The sequence below is a fragment of the Carcharhinus amblyrhynchos genome, chromosome 5 (assembly GCF_965287045.1).
Source record: "Carcharhinus amblyrhynchos chromosome 5, sCarAmb.v2.hapA, whole genome shotgun sequence".
Taxonomy (NCBI): domain Eukaryota; kingdom Metazoa; phylum Chordata; class Chondrichthyes; order Carcharhiniformes; family Carcharhinidae; genus Carcharhinus; species Carcharhinus amblyrhynchos.
In genome coordinates, this window is record NC_137328.1 from 10,870,673 (window position 1) to 10,888,050 (window position 17,378).

Genomic DNA, 17,378 nt, shown 5'->3' on the forward strand with positions numbered 1-17,378 from the left:
CAGTTTGATTGGAATGTGCTTGGCAGCTGGAACAGCTGTCAACAGCTGTACAAACAGTTACCACAGAGTCTCCTACTTAATCTTGTATCATGACGTTATTACCAATGATGCAAACATTTTTCAATGGGAAGTAGCTCCGATTGGGACGTAGCTCCAAGCGATGGGCTGAGGCACCTCTTTCATGTGGCTGCATGATTGAGGTATTGGTGCGAATCTGCTTACAGTGGAAGTAGTTCTCCAGCCTCACCCTTGGCTCAGATTCTCCTGCCCTGCTGCAGTGAGTGGGGTTTTGACTGAACACCAAATTCACCATTCTCGCAGGCAGCAGTGGCAGAGTGTGAGGGACCAGAGGATCCTGGCCCATATCTGGATTGCCATCGAAAGCACTGTTTGATCTTAAGCTGTATTTAAGGAGAAACTGAGAGCCATGTAAAGTCATTCCCATCTATTTTGATTTGATTTATTATTGTCACAGGTATTAGTATAGTGAAAAGTGCTGTTCCTTGCATGTCTATGGGGACAAAGCATACTGTTTATTGAGAAGGATAGGAGAGGGTACAGACTAGTGTTACAGTCTTGGCTACGGTGTAGAGAAAGAACCTACAGAGAACAGCTTTGTTGTATCAGCAAAGTTATTCTGAGTTTTCCTACTTTTTAAATGTATTTAAAAAGTTTTCTGTAGGGACTACTTTCTGACGGTAAGTGACTTCAACCCAATGACTTGAAGCCTTGAATGCTGCTGCAGGAAACGTCCAGGGAAATTCTGTCCCAGTTGGAAGTACAGAGTGTTTTAGACGCGATGCTTGCCCTCTTAATACGATCAGACACTAATTTCCAGTTGCTGCCTTTATCCCCATTTGTGCAGGGACAAGCAAAACTTGCCAGCGACTCCGATTCTTTCATCTATATGTCGACTGATTCGATACCATCTAGGAACAGTGGCCAAAGGCTCCTTCATCATCACTTTAGTAAAGATCCCGCGGTTGATCCTCATGTATGTCCACAACCAGCTCAAAGGCAAGGTAAAAGTTGTTTGTGGCACCTGTAGAACTTTTTTCAATTCAACTTTTCGTTACCGCAGCTGATCACATTTGAAACCAATAGTTGTATTAACAGGAATGGCTTTTTGTTTTCATTTAGGAAAATGCTGTTGCAAAATGCATGCTGAAGGCTTGTATATGCTGCCTCTGGTGTTTAGAGAAGTGCCTGATGTATCTTAATAGGGTACGTTTTTATTCATTTTTCACTAGAATTCAACTTTTACAGTCAGCTAGATCTCTAAACATGAGCCGTTTTAACAGCCTGTTACTCTGAAAAGCCTATCTGAAATATATTTGGCATTGTACCACAAGTTTACTGAGTAGATGTGGATCTGTTCTAGTCTTTTGTCTGTGTCATTATACAGCCGTGCCTGCCACAGATGTACACATCCGGATTTAATATACTTTAATGGCCTTTTGTAGCTTACTGGATATGATTGGATTGGTCCACGTTTTGATCACACGATCGCAGTTCTCCCTCATTTCAAGTCAGTTACGTTATTTATTTTTTTTAATGTTATGTCAGTTACATTTATCATGGTTAAGCAAAACAGTTGACAGGTGTTAATTTTCTTTGAGCACATCCCAGCGCAGCAACTGGTGGAATTTAAATCTGTGCGTTGATTCTGTGATGTAATGGTTACCTCATCTGCATTATATTATGGTCCTCTGGTTCTGAGAAATAGGGGATGGCTGGGGTACTAGACTTTCCGGGGAGGAGAGACTATAAGACGTAGGAGCAGAATTAGGCCATTTGATCCATCTGCTCCGGCATTCAATCATGGTTGATACCTTTCTCAGCCCCATTCTCCTGCCTTTTCCCCATAACCCCAATCCCCTTCTTAATAAAGAACCTAACTGTCTCTGTCTTAAAGACACTCAATGACCTGGTCTCCACAGCCTTCTGCGGCAAAGAGTTCCACAGGTTCAGCACTCTCTGGCCAAAGAAATTCCTCCTCACCTCTGTTTTAAAGGATCGTCCCTGTAGCCTGAGGCTGTGCCCTCTGGTTCTAGCTTTACCTCCGAGTGGAAACATCCTCTCTACATCCACTCTGTCCAGGCTTGCACTAACACTGCAATGAAGTTACTGTGAAAATTCCGTAGTCGCCACATTCAGGCACCTGTTTGGCTGCATCGAGGGAGAATTTAGCATGGCCAATGCACCTAACCAGCACGAATTTCAGACTGGGAGGAAACCAGAGCACCCGGAGGAAACCCACACAGACATGGGGAGAACACACACAGTGACCCAAGCCAGCAACCGAATTTGGACTCCTGGCGCTATGAGGCAGCAGTGCTATCCACTGTGCCATCTCCAGTTGAGTTTTTCCAGCATTTTAAGAACATAAGAACCAGGAATAAGAGTTGGCCGTTTGGTTCCTCGAGCTTGTTCAGCCATTCAATAAGATCATTGCTGATCTTTTTGTGGACTCCACTCATAACCTTTAATTCCTTTACTGTTCAAAAATCAATCTATCTATCTTTGCCTTAAAAACTTTCAACATGGTAGGCTCAACTACTTCACTGGGCAGGGAATTCCACAGATTCACAACTCTTTGGGTGATTTGATTTTGGTTTGATTTGATTTATTACTGTCACATGTATTAGTATACAATGAAAAGTATTGTTTCTTGCACACTATATAGACAAAGCATACCATTCATAGAGAAGCAAAGATGAGGGTTCAGAATGTAGTGTTACAGTCATAGCTAGGGTATAGCGAAAGATCAACTTTAACTCAGTCCTAAATCTGCTCCCCCTTATTTTGAGGTTCTACCCCCTAAGTTTAGGTCACTTGCCAATGAAAACAACTTCCCTACTCCAATTTATCTATTCCCTTCATACATTCATCCTCTTCATGAAGACATTTTCTGTCTTCATTTTAAATTTCCAGCATCTGCAGTATTTTGTTTTTATGACCTTTTACTAATTTGATCTTGTGTCCACTTGTTCAACTCCCACCATTTAATTTAAAGTATGCTTTTTTTCTTCCATGTAGCTCAATAACCTTTCAGTTTTGCTCATGCCATTCTGTACATGTTCAACACATTTAGAACTCGTCTATCGAGGTGCTTTTTACTTCTTCCTTCAGATGGTACAGTGGTTAGCACTGTTGTCTCACACCACCAGGGCCCTGAGTTTGATTCCAGACTTGGGTCATTGTCTGTGTGGAGTTTGCATATTCTCCTTGTGTCTGTGTGGGTTTCCTCTGGGTGCTTTGGTTTCCTCCTATAGTCCGAAAGACGTGCTGGTTAGGTGTGTTGGCCGTGCTAAATTCTCCCTCAGTGTACCGAACAGGTGGCGGCTAGGAGATTTTCACAGTAACTTCCAGTGCAGTGTTAATGTAAGCCTACTTGTGACACTAATAAATAAGCTTTAAAACATTTTGCCACAAGTTGCCTCATCTGTTTCCCTTTCTTTTGTGCAGCATTTTACACTGGTCTGCATTAAATTTCTTATTGTTCCATCCACTTGCCTGGTTTATCCGAGTTGTTCTATAATCTGAACTATGTCCTCTGTGTTCTGCCCCTCTGAGCTTGATGCCCCTTGAACATTAGATGATTTTGGATTTACTGTCTGAATCTGGGTTGTTGCCAATAATTTTACAACAATAGCCCACTGTCTGAATTCACCAAGTTAGACATAGCTTCTAAGAAATGTTTGCAGTTTCCTGGCGTTCATTTGACTGCTTTAGTGAACCTGAACACCGGCCACTACTTCCCCAAGTGCTCCCTGACCTTTCAAATCGCCCATTTGTGTGAATTGGTTGTCTAGAGTACTGAGGGGTATTTCCTTTGTGGTTAAGATTGTTAGATATTGACGGAGAAACACTGCAAAAAAACTTTCACGTTTTCTCAAGAGTTTATTTTTTGCTGGGAATGAGGCTTGCTTTTGCCTAAGATAGAAAGAAAAATACTGCGGATGTTGGAGAGGCATCCGGACTGAAACGTTGGTTCTATCCCCTCTCCACAGATGCCTGCTGAGATTTTCCAGTGTTTTCTGCTCTGGTCCCTGCTGTCCACCATATGCGTTTTGGGGTTAACCAGAGGATTGTGCTGTGAAGGAGTTCCAGGGATTTTCTTTGGAGTGTTAATGGTCTTTTCAACGTGTTCTGTTTTGACAGAACGCTTATGTGGCGACGGCCATAAACAGCACCAACTTCTGCACATCCGCCAGGGACGCCTTACTGATCCTGGTGGAGAACGCTTTAAAAGTGGCTGCTATAAACACAGTCGGTGACTTTGTGCTGTTCCTGGGAAAGGTTTGTATCTTCTAGGTCTGATATGGTGACTCATGTTACGTGTTTGTTTTCCAGCAGTCCCCACCTCAGCAGACTCTTAGGCCTGACCCCTATTTTACAAATGGCTTATGATCCTCAAAAGATTTATTAATCGGTTTCTTAAAGAGTTTTATCTTAAATGACAGACGTAAGAGCAAAGGTCACTGAGCCTAGGGGTGAAAATGCGATAAGTTAGACAGCGGTTAGGAGACAACCAGTTCGGATTTTTCAGAAGTTATCACTTCTGGGAGGAAGAGAGAGCTTTTGGTTTGATTTACTTAATGTCACATGTATTGGGATACAGCAGAAAGTATTGTTTCGTGCACGCTATATAGGCAAAACATACTGTTCATAGAGTACGTTGTGGAAAAGGAAAGAAGAGGGTGCAGAATGTAGTCATAAAGTCATAGAATCCCTCAGTACAGAAGGAGCTCATTTGGCCCGTCAAATCTGTACTGACAACAATCCTAGCCAGGCCCTTTCCACTTATCTACTCTGCTAATCCTCCTGACAAAGGGGAAATTTAGCACCGCCAGTCCACCTAACCCGCACAACTTTGTGGAAGGAAACTGGAGCACCCAGAGAAAACCCACGCAGACACGGGGAGGACATACGAACTCCACACAAATAGTGACCCGAGGTTGAAATCGAACCTGGACCCCTGGCGCTGTGAGGCAGCAGTGCCAACCACTGAGCGCCCTTTGTGTTACGGTCACAGCTGCGGTCCAGAGAAAGACCAATTTAATATAAGATAGGACCATTCAAAAGTCTGATGGCAACAGGGAAGAAGTTGTTCTTGAGCCCGTTGGTACGCGTTTTCAGACTTTTGTCTCTTCTTCCCAACGGAAGAAGGTGGAAGAAAGTATGTCTGGGGTGCGTGGGGTCCTTGCTTATGCTGGCTGCTTTCCCGAATGTTTCTCCAATTCTATCCCATCCATATATGTGTGGGTTAGGTTGACTGGCCATGATAAATTGCCCTTTTGTGTCGGGGAGATAAATATGTTGGATTTCAGGGGTAGGGCCTGGGTGGGATTGTTGTCAGTGCAGCCTCAATGGGCCGAATGGCCTCTTTCTGCACTGTAGGGATTCTATGATTCTAATTGCTATTCTCACTTTAAACATCTCAATCAGATCTCTTTTCCCCTTCCCCCAGCCTCTATCTCTTATACTGCAGGGATTACAAGTCAGATTTATGGAACTTGTCCCAGTAGGGAATGGGGTGAGAAGAGAAACGGGCCTGATTCTATCAGTAGGCACTAAACCTTTCAGTTCTCTGCTTCATATTAACTCTGTCATAATTCCTTAATGCTGCTGCCTTCCTCTCTTACGTATATCATCAAAAAAATTAGTATTTCCTTGGATACAAGTTGATATCTATTGTCTCATACTAATACAGGAGAGGGGGTTCACAGGTCTGCTTTACTTCGTAGAATCCCTACAGTGCAGGAAGAGGCCATTCTGCCCATCGAGTCTGCACTGACTCTCTGAAATGGCACGAAACGGGGAAATAAGAATATTACTCCAAAATGTTTTTGTATACTTTAAAATGGAACTCCAGTTAAGCAGAGAATTAAGAATACTGATCCGAACTAGTCTTGTATACTTTACTAGGATAAGGGAAAGAAAAATACTACTCTGAACTATCTTGTATATTTTAAAATGAAACACCAGTAAAACGGGGAAATAAGAATGCTGGCCTGAATGTGTTTTTTTTTTGGACTTTATTCATTCTCCTAAACCCTGCCCAGAGTAAAACCCTAGAAGTGCGCAATGTGGGCAACAAACCTAGCCATTTTAATTTCCGTCAACTGCAACATTAAAAATAGATGTTTGTGTCACTTTAAAATTCTGGGCTGCGCCTCTACTGTCCATTAGTGTTTCTGCAATGGTGCCAACTTTGTAAGTGCATGTAAGGAGCCACTTCACCGTTATTTGAGGCTTGGCTGATCATTTCACATTTAAAATGAAGATTTGTGCCGCCTGCAGCCATTTTACTCAGTGGCTGGCGCCCCATCTAGCGATTTGAGAGTTCTGTAGAAGGATTTGAAGATTTTATTTTCCGATAAACGGTTTGACAGCTCCTGTCTGTGTTTTAAGTACCTCCGCATTTGAAAGTATGCACACTGAATTGACACGGTTGCAGAATGTTTGTGATCTTTTACACTGTTTGCTTGCAGTGCCATTCAGTAACTTGTTATTCATCCTTTTGTTTCCAGCTGCTCATTGTGCTAATCACAGGTTTTATCGGGATCATACTGCTCAATCACCAACGTGATTACACCGTGTGGGTCCTACCGCTCATCATAGTTTGCCTGTTTGCCTTCTTTGTGTCACACTGCTTCTTGTCCACGTACGAGATGGTGGTGGACGTTCTCTTCCTCTGCTTTGCTGTTGACTCCAGACACAACGATGGGTCTCCCGGCCGCGAGTATTACATGGATAAAAGTTTAATGGTAAGTTCGTGGGGAGCTTTTGTGAGTGTCCTGACTTCAAGAGATTGCCAGCAGCTTTGTGTCGGCAATACATTGCCACGTTTTGTGCTGGATTAAGGTTAGGATTTTGCCATTTTGGGTTTGTGTTGTGCCAACCTGTGGTTTACAGCCTGGGCTCCAGATCTATCCACGTGCTTCAAATTGACTCATGGCAGATGGTGGAATTTGAATTCAGTAAAATACATCTGTAGTTAAGAATCTACTGGTGACCGTGAAACCATTATCGAATGTCAGAAAAACCTATCTAGTTCACTAATGTCTTTTAGAGAAGAAAACCCTGGTCTCACCCGGTCTGGCTTACATGTGACTCCAGAGCCACAGCAATGAGGTTGGCTCTAACTGCCCTCCAAGGGCAACTAGGGATGGGCAATAAATGCTGGCCAGCCAGCAGCACTCATATCCCAGGGAGGAATAAAACGTTACACCTTTTATTTCTCGATGCTGCTGTCTTCCTCTCTCTCCAATACCATCAAAAAATATTAGTATTCCTTTGGATGTAAGTTGATATCTATTGTTAATGAGCTGAAATAAGGCATAAAATTTGTGGAAGCATGTCAAAAAATGTTTTAACATTGCTGCATCCAGTTTAGCAAATGTAAGACTTAATAGTGCCATTGAAAGACACGCATTGGCAGGACAAAAATTCTTTCTTTCATAAATTTAACAAAATGGTTAAATATTGGGGCAACACAGTGGCACAGTGCTTAGCACTGTTGCTTCACAGTGCCCAGGACCTGGGTTCAATTCCGGCCTTGGGTCACTGTCTATGCAGAGTCTGCACATTCTCCCTGTGTCTCTATGGGTTTCCTCCCACACTCCAAGGTTTGGTTGATTGGCCATGCTAAATTGCCCCTTTAGTGTTGGGGAGATCAACAAGGTAAATATGTGGGATTACAGGAACAGGGCCTGGGTGATATTGTGGTCGGTGCAGAGTCAATGGACCAAATGGCCTCCTGCACTGTAGGGACTCTATGACCTGACTTATTGTTCAGGTGAACAAGCACTTGAGAGAAGTATAATCAGATGTTCTTCAGGTTGCATTCTTCATGGCTTTTTAAGTTCTAGTGGTTCTCGGTTGCATCTCCAACTTTTAGTGTATTGTTTTGTTTCTATTCTAGGAATTCATGGAGAATAGTAGGAAAGCAATGCGATCGGCAGGTGGTGGTGGAGCAGAGATGAAACCAATGGTAGGTGCCAGTGAGGAAATGGCCACCCTCCAGGAATTTCACTGTTACTACCTGTCCCTTTGCATCTTTGTAGACTGGTCTCACTCTGGTGAAATCTTTGCTTTGTGCATCACCCAGGATATCCTGCTCTTCCTCTTTCTCTATTTGCCGATCAGCTGGATGGGAGAATTATTTTCCTTATTTCGTACCCCTTCTGTAGTAGCAGTCAGCTGACACCACAGGTGGCACAGTGGTTAGCATTGCTGCCTCACAATGCCAGGGCTCCAGGTTCCATTCTGACCCTCGGGTGATTATCCATGTAGAGTCTGCACGTTCGCCATGTCTGCATGTGTTTCCTCCGGATGCTCCGGTTTCCTCCCACAGTTCTAAGATGCGCTGGTTAGGTGGATTGGCCGTACTGCATTGCCCCTTAGTGCGCCAAGTTGTGTAGACTGAGCGGATTGGCCATGGGGAATTGCTCCTTCAGTGTCCATAAATGTGTAGATTAATTGGATTAGCCACAGTAAATGCGCTGGGTTATGGTGATAGGGCAGTGAGCCTGAGAAAAATGCTGTTTCGGAGAGTCAGTGCGCTCTTAATGGGCCAAATGATGGCCTCCTGTGCTGTAGAGATTCCATGGAGTAGCACTTATCTTTTAGAAGTGTGCACATTCCATTCTGTTTCTGACTGTAATATAAACCAGGTGTGGAAATTTAATCCCATCACTGATGTGGTCTGCATAATAATTTATCCTGCATTTTTAATTATATCTTGCACTATGGGCTCAGCCTATAGTTGCCCAATCAACTTTACTCCCTCCTTTTGCCAGGCAGTGTAGCATCTGCTAACCCCGTCCACGATTTGACAGAAATCGTACAATAGCAGTCGATGAACTAAGAAAACCTTGGTGCTGGGATTCGGGGACCATACCTCTTTGGCGCAGCTCAAATACTGTTCCTTATACAAATGTGACATTTTGTCAGAGCTTCCTTGCTGGAAATATGCCTCGTTGTTTTTCCTTCGCACAACCTTTAAGTTGTATTAATCCTTGTCTTTTTTTTTGTTTGAACTTAGGAGTAGATTTACTCAGCTTCATGTACGGCCAGATCACACTAGCAACACCCATTTCTTTCCTTGGCTTTTTAAAGCTGGAACAAGCAGGCTTTAATTCATGTTAAAATCATTTTTTTTTTCTTTTGTAATGACCGAAAAAGATGTAAATTGTTGGCTGGAATGGAATGACCTGGGGCGTGACCATCCACGCCACGCTCCTGCTGCAGCAAAGTCAGAGAATTTTGCGGCCAGCCAAATCTCCGCTCAGTGCGGTGTGTTGGGAAAATCTCGCCGGTGTGAACGGTGGTAAGATTCCAGCCCGTGTGTTCAAATGTACAAACGTTTGCACGTTATTGAGGATATGTTGTCCGTTGTTCAAACTCTTGCCGTGAGATGGTGTGATCTGGTTCACTTTCACCTTGTAAGTTTTTTTTTCCTTGAGATGTTAATTTCACCGCGTAGATGCAGCAAATTTTCAGAAGTCTAGAATGACAAATAACACGTTGGCTGGAATCTTACTGTCCTGCCCACCAGGGGAATTGGAGTGGGCGAGGGCAGCCCACGGAAAATTTTGTTGACCTTGGGGTGGGATTTTATGGTTTCAGGACAAGCGAGGCCGTAAAAACCCACCCATTGTCGTCTTTGAAACTTTTTTTCCTCTTTGTTCATTGGTACCTTTGAACTATGACATTTTAAAAATCTCCTGGTGCACTTTTCCCATCACCTAATTATTGCAGTGGGGAGGTGGATTTATTACAGAATTGTGCAGTGGCTGAACTACACTCCCTTGTTCGAGCCGTCTTTCATTTACCATTTCATTTTCGTTTGCATGTTGTGAGGGGAGTAGCAAATTTATTTCTAACTTGCTTTCACCCTCATGACTTTTTTTGTCTTTCAGTATTTCAGTTTTTATATTGCATGTTACAATGTGTGTATTTTGCTGTGTACAAATTTGTATTCCGCACAAGCATCCCTTGTGTTGCTGGCTTGCTTATGTAAAAAGAGAAGTGTATATAAAAGGCATCTGGCTTGAATATTCTTTAAAAAAATTCTCCCGTGAAGAAAGGGAAATCTGTATTTATAAAGCACCTTCCAAATTCTCAGGAACACCCAAATGCTTTACAGCCAATAAAGTATTTTTGAATTATGGTCAGTGTTCCTTTGGATATGTAGCTCCCAATTTGCACAAAAAGAGATCCCAGAAACAGGCATGTGTTAATGGCCATATCATTGGTTTTAATGATGTTAGTTGAGAAATCAATGTTTGCCAGAACTCCTCTGCTGTTCTTCATAATTTGCGCCATGTCTATCTCAAGAGGTAGAAGGGGCTTTGATCGAATATCTCGCCCATCAGACTGTCTTTGACAGTGCAGCATTCCCTCAGTACTGCACTAGAATGTCAGCCTTGATTTGGTGCTCAAGTCTCTGGGTTGAGGATTCAGTCCACAGCCTTCTGATCTTGAAGCTAAAAGTGGTAAACACTGTTTCACAACAACCTAAATCTCCATGATAGGAGACTTAATGCCAAATATGCATGCATTCAGCCACTATCTGTCACTCTTGGTCTCAGTCTGTCTCTCTCACAATCTGATGGTAAACTCATGCCATTGCAATTAGCAGTTTATGCTAAACTTAGATCAGTTAGACCTTAGCTAGAATATTGTGTACAGTTCTGGGAGCCACATGAGAGGAAGGATGTGAAAGCATTGAGTGGCACAGTGGTTAGCACTGCTGCCTCACAGCATCAGGGATCAGGTTCGATTCTGACTTTGGTCATTGTCTGTGTGGAGTTTGCATTTTCTCTCCCTGTCTATGTGGGTTTCCTCTGGGTGCTTCAATTTTCTTCAACAGTTCAAAGACGTAGGGGTTAAGTTGATTAACCATGCTAAAATTGATCCTTGTGAGATAGATTAGCAGGGTAAACGTGTGGGGTTGTGGGAATAGGGCCTCGGTGGGGTTGTGGGAATAGGGCCTCGGTGGGATTGTGGTTGGTACAGACTTGAGGGCCAAATGGCCGCCTCCTGTACTGTCAGGATTCTATGACAGAATGCAGAGGACGTTTACAAGAACAGTTCCAGGGATGAGAAACTTCAGTTATGAGGGTAGGTTGGAGAGGTTGGGAGTGGGTTCTCTTTACAAGAATGCGAAGAGGAGATTTGATAAAATGCTCAAAATTATGAGGAGGCTGGACAGAATAAATGGGGAGAAACTGTTCCTGGTCGTAAAAGAAGCAGGACTTAAAAGGGCACAGATTTGAAGTAATTTCCAAAAGAAGCAAATATATTGTGAGAATTTTTTTTGGCGGGGGGGTTCTGGAATGCATTGTCAAGCAGTGTGCAGGAGGCAGATTCATTGAGACATGCAAGAGGGCATTAGATGATTATTTGAATAGGAACAATAGGCAGGGAGTACAGGGAAAAGCTAGGAGAACAGCACTAAGTCACAATGCTGGTTTGGTGAACCAGTGCAGTTACAATGGACCAAATGGCCGCTGCCTCTGCAATAATGTTTCTGTGATTGAGTATGACTTTTCCCAAAATTAGTGAAATGTCAAAAGTGATTTTTAACCAGTGAGGAAGACTAATCTCACAAGATATAAACTTATGCAGGTTTTGGAGTGACATGGGTCAATGCGGGTTACGTTTTTCAAGTAAAGCTCTTGCTTGATGAGCAGTGTCCAGTGATTTCCTTCAGGCAGACGGTCCCTTTTGGGTAATTCTCAACAAATGGCTTTGAAGCAATTTGGCAACCATTAAATTTATTTATTGTCTAATCAGTGAAGTGATGGGCTACTCCATAGATGGGTAACTGAATACATTATTAGTATCAATCAAATTTTTGATGCAGAGTCCTTCAGTATCTCAATTTTCAATAAACGCACAGCTTCCATTTTGATTGTATTTCTCAAAAAAAACTGTCTAAAACCAAGAACCTCAGTGAAGGAAAAGCTGGATAGTGCTTTGAGCTGCTCGATGGTGGTGAAAAACAGTGTATAAATGCAAGTGCTCCCTTTTCTGTATGTTCTCAGTGCTGCAGGAATTGGGGTTGTATCCTTTTGCACTGAATGATTAAAAGGTTTTCATTATCTTGACCGTAATAATCACGGGCTAGTCAAACCACCAGCAATCGGTACGACTGTCTCTCAGGTATTTTGCTTAATGAGTGAGGTACACTCATTGGAATTCAGAAGAATGAGGGGAAATCTTATCAAAATATATAAGATTATGAAGGGAATAGGTAAGACAGAAGCAGGGAGGTTGCTTCCACTGGCTGGTGAATCTAGAACGAGAGGGCATGGCCTCAAAGTAAGGAGGAGCAGATTTGAGGAGGAACTTCTTCACCCAAAAGGTTGTGAATCTGTGGAATTCCCTGCCCAGTGAAACAGTTGAGGCTAACTCATTGAATGCTTTTAAGGCAAGGATAGATAAATTTTTGAACAGTAAACAAATTAAGGGTGATAGTGAACGGACAGGTATGTGGAGCTGAGTCCATGAAAAGATCAGCCATGATCTTATTGAAAGGAGGAGCAGGCTCAAGGGTCCAGCAGGCCTACTCCTGCTCCTAGTTGTTTTATGACTGATGATGAGCTAGATGGTTGCCTGTAATCTAGCACAAGTATTCCACTATCTTTCAGGACTGTTCAAAAGAAAAACAGTGGCAGTATCAAAAACTCTTCTGATTTTGCAAATGAGCTTTAAAACATCTTGGGATATATTTGAATTAAGGTGCACCGAAGATTTGAATTTATAATTAAACAAGCCAGAAATAAAAAGGGATACTTGTTCTTCCCAATCAAATGTTGATGCTGTTGTTCATGTCGTCTAAGTTTGCACTGTTACTGCTGTTTATTTCCTCTAGGCCTCTGGAGCTGAAAACATTTGATTACAGCAAATCTCTGGAACACAGCAGGGAACACAACACAGGACTTTATAAACTGTTGGATTTTTGTGTGACTCCCTAATAGACTGTAATGTGGAAGGGAGCACAATGGATCAAAAATGTGTTTTTTTTAAATATAAAAACTTGCTTTTAAGATTTTTTTTAATTTCTAACAGGAACATTGCCAATTTGCTCAACATTGGAACCTATTGAAAGCAAAAGCTCTTTGGTTTCAGTTGCCTAGTCTAAGAAAAAAATCAGTTACTTTCTGGCCTCGATATGGGTGAATCTTTTGTAATACTATAGACACTATATTATGCTTTGTAGGTATAATGCTTATACTCTTTGTATGCAGTTCTTGCAGAATATTTTGTAAAACAGCAGCACGGCAATACAGATTATTATGAACGGCATAATAATATTATAAATAATCTCTCTTGAGGCTGAGCAACTCACTCCTGTCCTGTTGCTAGATTCATAGTGGAATCCGCATTCTAAACGCTCAGGATAACAATGTCTCCTTTTCAGTAACTTGTTCCCATCTGTCGAACTAATCGACCTGTAGGATGCCCCTAAGGTGGGCCGGTGACGTGTTGCAAGATGAGTGCCAAAGTGTAATGCGGGTAAAATTAAGTTGCGCGGCGGGGGTGGTGAGGTGGAATGAAAGAAGGGTGGTTCATTCTCTGAATGTGCAACTCAAAACAAAACCTTCCTGACCAGGGTTCATCCAGTGCTTAGCTGAATGGTATGGATCACCCGCAAGCTCTTAAGGAGGGACGCCCGGCCTTATCTGAGTCAGCTGTATGGAACACAGAGGGTTGACGGAGCACCGCGCTTGCCCGTGTATCCTCCAGATTGGAGAAAGGGAAAGTTACCTGGTGTCCTGGCTCCTGGTTGCTATCAACAGGTTCCTGCCGGAAGTGCACCTACACGAGTGTCGGCTGAGCCCAAGTCTGGGTGTGATGTGCTGCTTCCTGCCTCCTCGTACAATCTGCTGATGCTTATGGATCACTGTTGAATAATACCTTATAGGTGGGTGAAGTGCAGGGGGAGATGATCTGGGCTGTGTAGCTGGGAGAATGCTACGAGAGGGAGAAAATTGGTAGATAAAAGCTTTAAGGTTTTTTAAATATTTGGCCTAGGTCAGGCTCTATTGAAGGAGTTCCTTTTTCACCATTTTTATGTCGATTCTCCACTTTCTAAGTCCAGGGTGACTGAGGACAGGGGGTGGGGAGAGTGTCTGGGGTTATTGGGTTTGAGAAATCTTGGTTATACAGAGGCAGCCTTTTCACCCAACATTGAAAGTTACTGCAGAGAGACACTTGAGACAGCCACCCAGTAAGTGGTCATTGGCATTAGATGCCATTTATGTTTGTTTTCTTTTGCTATCTTATTTACCCTTTAACAAGTTGTCTAAAATGAAGCTGAAAAGAAGGTCAAATCGTGCAGCGAAACATTCTTAAAACTTGATTACGCTACCATCACGAAATTCAACTGTGCAGAAACTGCGTTTCTCTTATACTGCCAGTGTTACTTGCTCTGCAGTCTGCAAGTAAGGCCTGGATGATTGGATGTCAGCGGACATTTCCAGAAATTCCTGGTTATCATTGATGGACTGTGGACCATTAGTCACCACACTTTACATCTCTGGTATGTCTTTGGCAGGAGGCAGGTGCCTCTGACTGCTTTCTCGATGATTCTTAGTGCACTCCACTAGTTTTGGGCAGTGGGAAATTCATGGGACCATACACATCTTCAACCTTTCTGTTCTGTCTATTGACTTTATATCTACCTACGGATAACTCAGTTTCTCTCTCCATCTTGTTCTGCTGAGTAGTTGCTTCTTCCAGTGCTTTGTCAGTTTCGATTGAGAAGTGTGGTAGGGCTGAGGTCAAATTATGTGGTGAGCCTCATTTTGTGGTTGAATCATGAACTTATTTAGCATCGCAATATGGTTCAGTCATGCAATTAGTGAACTAGAAGGACATAATAGTTGACCTTGCTAATTCCTAGTAATTTTAGTTACTGTTTGAAATCTGCAATGTGACTCCTGGGTAAATGTGATCAAAGGAAAAGTACTATAAAAATCCTTATACAAAGGTGGGCATTAGAAAACCAATAATTATCACTTCTAAATGTACTAGGGCTGTAAAAATTAGCTTTGGTTAGTTGTTGACTCTTCTGTTAGTAATTTAAGAATTGCATTTTGAACCTTTTTAAAAGGGAGAGGTGCAAAGACTGCGACAATGCAATTATGCACTTGCCAAAGTGTGTTTTCAGTAGCTGTTGCGATGTTACTTTCCATCCTCAGTTAACATCGCTGAACATTGACAGGATGGAGTCTGTGGCCAAAAACCACAGGTTGTTGAAATCTTTCTGAAGCAAAATCTGGACCATTGAGGCCAGTGCAGAAAATTTGATATATATGTTAGTGAAATCCGGTGTGTGCAGTCCTTTCCTGGCTCTTATTCCCACAATGAAATCAGAATTTCCCCATCCCCTATTAGTGTTTAGAACAAGCAGCAAGATTTGTTCTTAAGGGACTAAAATTGACTTGTGTTACAAGTTTTGAATTGGAAGACTTTTTTTTTCACCAAGTTCACAAAGTTTTGGGTGGCCTGGTGGCACAGTGATTAGCACTGTTGCCTTGCGGTGCCAGGGACCCAGGTTCGATTCCTGTGTCTGTGTAGGTCTCTTCCGGGCGCTTCGGTTTCCTCCCACACTCCAAAGATGTGTGGGTTAGGTGGATTGGCCATACTAAATTACTCAGTGTCAGGAGGTCTAGCTAGGGTAGATGCATCGGATTATCAGGATAGGGCCTGGGTGGGATTGTGGATAGTGCAGACTCAGTGGGAGTGCACTGTAGGGGTTCAATGATCCATTCACGTACAGAGACTTTCCCTATTAAATATGCTTATTTGCCAATTCAAGTAACTACGCCAGCGGAATGGAAATTAATCTGCAGCTGCGTCCAGTGAAGCATTTGATACTCTCGTTAGTTGTCTCGTCTACTTTCACTGTCTATTTGCCATTGTAATTACAATAGCTTACCATGTAACAGTTGCAGTCTTTTACATGTGAAACCATCCAGAATATGCTATTGAACCAAATAGTTGGAAATTGCTCAGGGTGGAAGTTTTGTTCCATGTCCCAGTGGCAAATTCTGCAAACAGAATCATGTGTGTTGTGTTCAAATTATTCTTCCTGTTGGCTGTAAAGGTATCTTGTATCATGAACAATTTACTTGCAATCTCACATACTCCTCAATTCTTCTTAACACCATGCAGTTTAATTCCTTATGTATCCCTTTATAATATTTGTACATTAAAATTTTGTTAATAAAAAACCTTTGTATCATTGATTAGCTCAGTTGCTCTTCATTACGTGCAAAGCATTATATTCAGTTTTGACTCAGGTTTGATATTTGCGCATAGGAGCCTTTTTATTCTTGCTAGTTGCTAATGGATCAAGGGTGCTGGTGATAACTGGACTTCTGAAAGAAAGCAAGTCAATACCTAGTATTTAATAAAGGCTACAAATTGGATGCAGCCAAGCACAAAACCTAACCCAGGCAGAACAATTCTAAATACTGAGGACTGGTATGGGAGTGCATCGAGATGGGCTCCATGGATCTGGGATCAAACTGATGATTGCACCTTGTTTTTCTGGGATCTTCCTCTGTTTCAGTGTAATTTAGCATTTAATACAGTGTGACAAGACGCTAAATGTCACTGAAGGAGAGGCAGTTAAAAGAATTTGAATTCATAGAATCCCTACAGTACAGAAGGAGGCCATTTAGTCCATTGAGTCTGTACCAACAACAATCCTACCCAGGCCCTATTCCTGTAATCCCACACATTTACCCTGCTAATACCTGTGCCACCAGGGTCAATTTAGCATGGTCAATCAACCTAACACACACACCTTTGAGTAAAATAGTCTACATTCTTGTGACAATTATTAGAGTCATTGAATTCTACAGCACAGAAGGAGGCCCATCATGTCTATGTTGGCCATCAAGCACCTATCCATTTTAATCCCATTTTTCCAGTGCTTGGTCCACAGCCTTGTCTAGTATTTCAAGTGCTCACCTAACCGCTTCTTAAATGTTGTGAAGGTTCTGCCTCTACCACCCTTTCAGGCAGTGAGTTCCAGATTCCTATCACCCTCTGGGTGCAAAGGCTTTCTTCAAATTCCCTTGAACTTTCCTGCCCCCTGGTTGTTGCTCCCTCTATTAAGGGGAAACGTTTCTTCCTATCAATGTCTGTCATAATTTTGTACATCCCAATCAGGTCCCCCTCTGCTCTGAGGAAAGCAACCCCAGCCTAACCAGCCTCTCTCCATGGCTGAAACGCTCCAGTCCAGGCAACATCTGGGTAAATCTCCTCTGCAGCCTTTTTTAGTGCAATCATTTCCTCCCTAGGATTCATAATGTGGAAATGTCAGTGTTGGACCAGAGTGGGCGCAG

General features: G+C 42.6%; 1 protein-coding gene across 2 annotated transcripts in view; it reads left to right on the top strand.

Moving 5' to 3' along the window:
- LOC145342899 (choline transporter-like protein 1) overlaps positions 1 to 16,269 on the top strand; it is an 82,549-nt gene extending 66,280 nt beyond the window's left edge. The window contains exons 11-16 of one of the 2 annotated variants that reach the window (XM_080188473.1): positions 866 to 1,022; positions 1,141 to 1,224; positions 4,165 to 4,302; positions 6,537 to 6,773; positions 7,931 to 7,999; positions 9,053 to 16,269. In XM_080188473.1, coding sequence (XP_080044599.1) covers positions 866 to 1,022; positions 1,141 to 1,224; positions 4,165 to 4,302; positions 6,537 to 6,773; positions 7,931 to 7,999; positions 9,053 to 9,058 — 691 coding nt within the window. In that variant the 3' untranslated portion in view covers positions 9,059 to 16,269. The remainder of the gene's footprint in view (positions 1 to 865; positions 1,023 to 1,140; positions 1,225 to 4,164; positions 4,303 to 6,536; positions 6,774 to 7,930; positions 8,000 to 9,052) is intronic. The other variant, XM_080188472.1, reaches the window with a different exon arrangement.
- Positions 16,270 to 17,378: the final 1,109 nt, after the last annotated feature.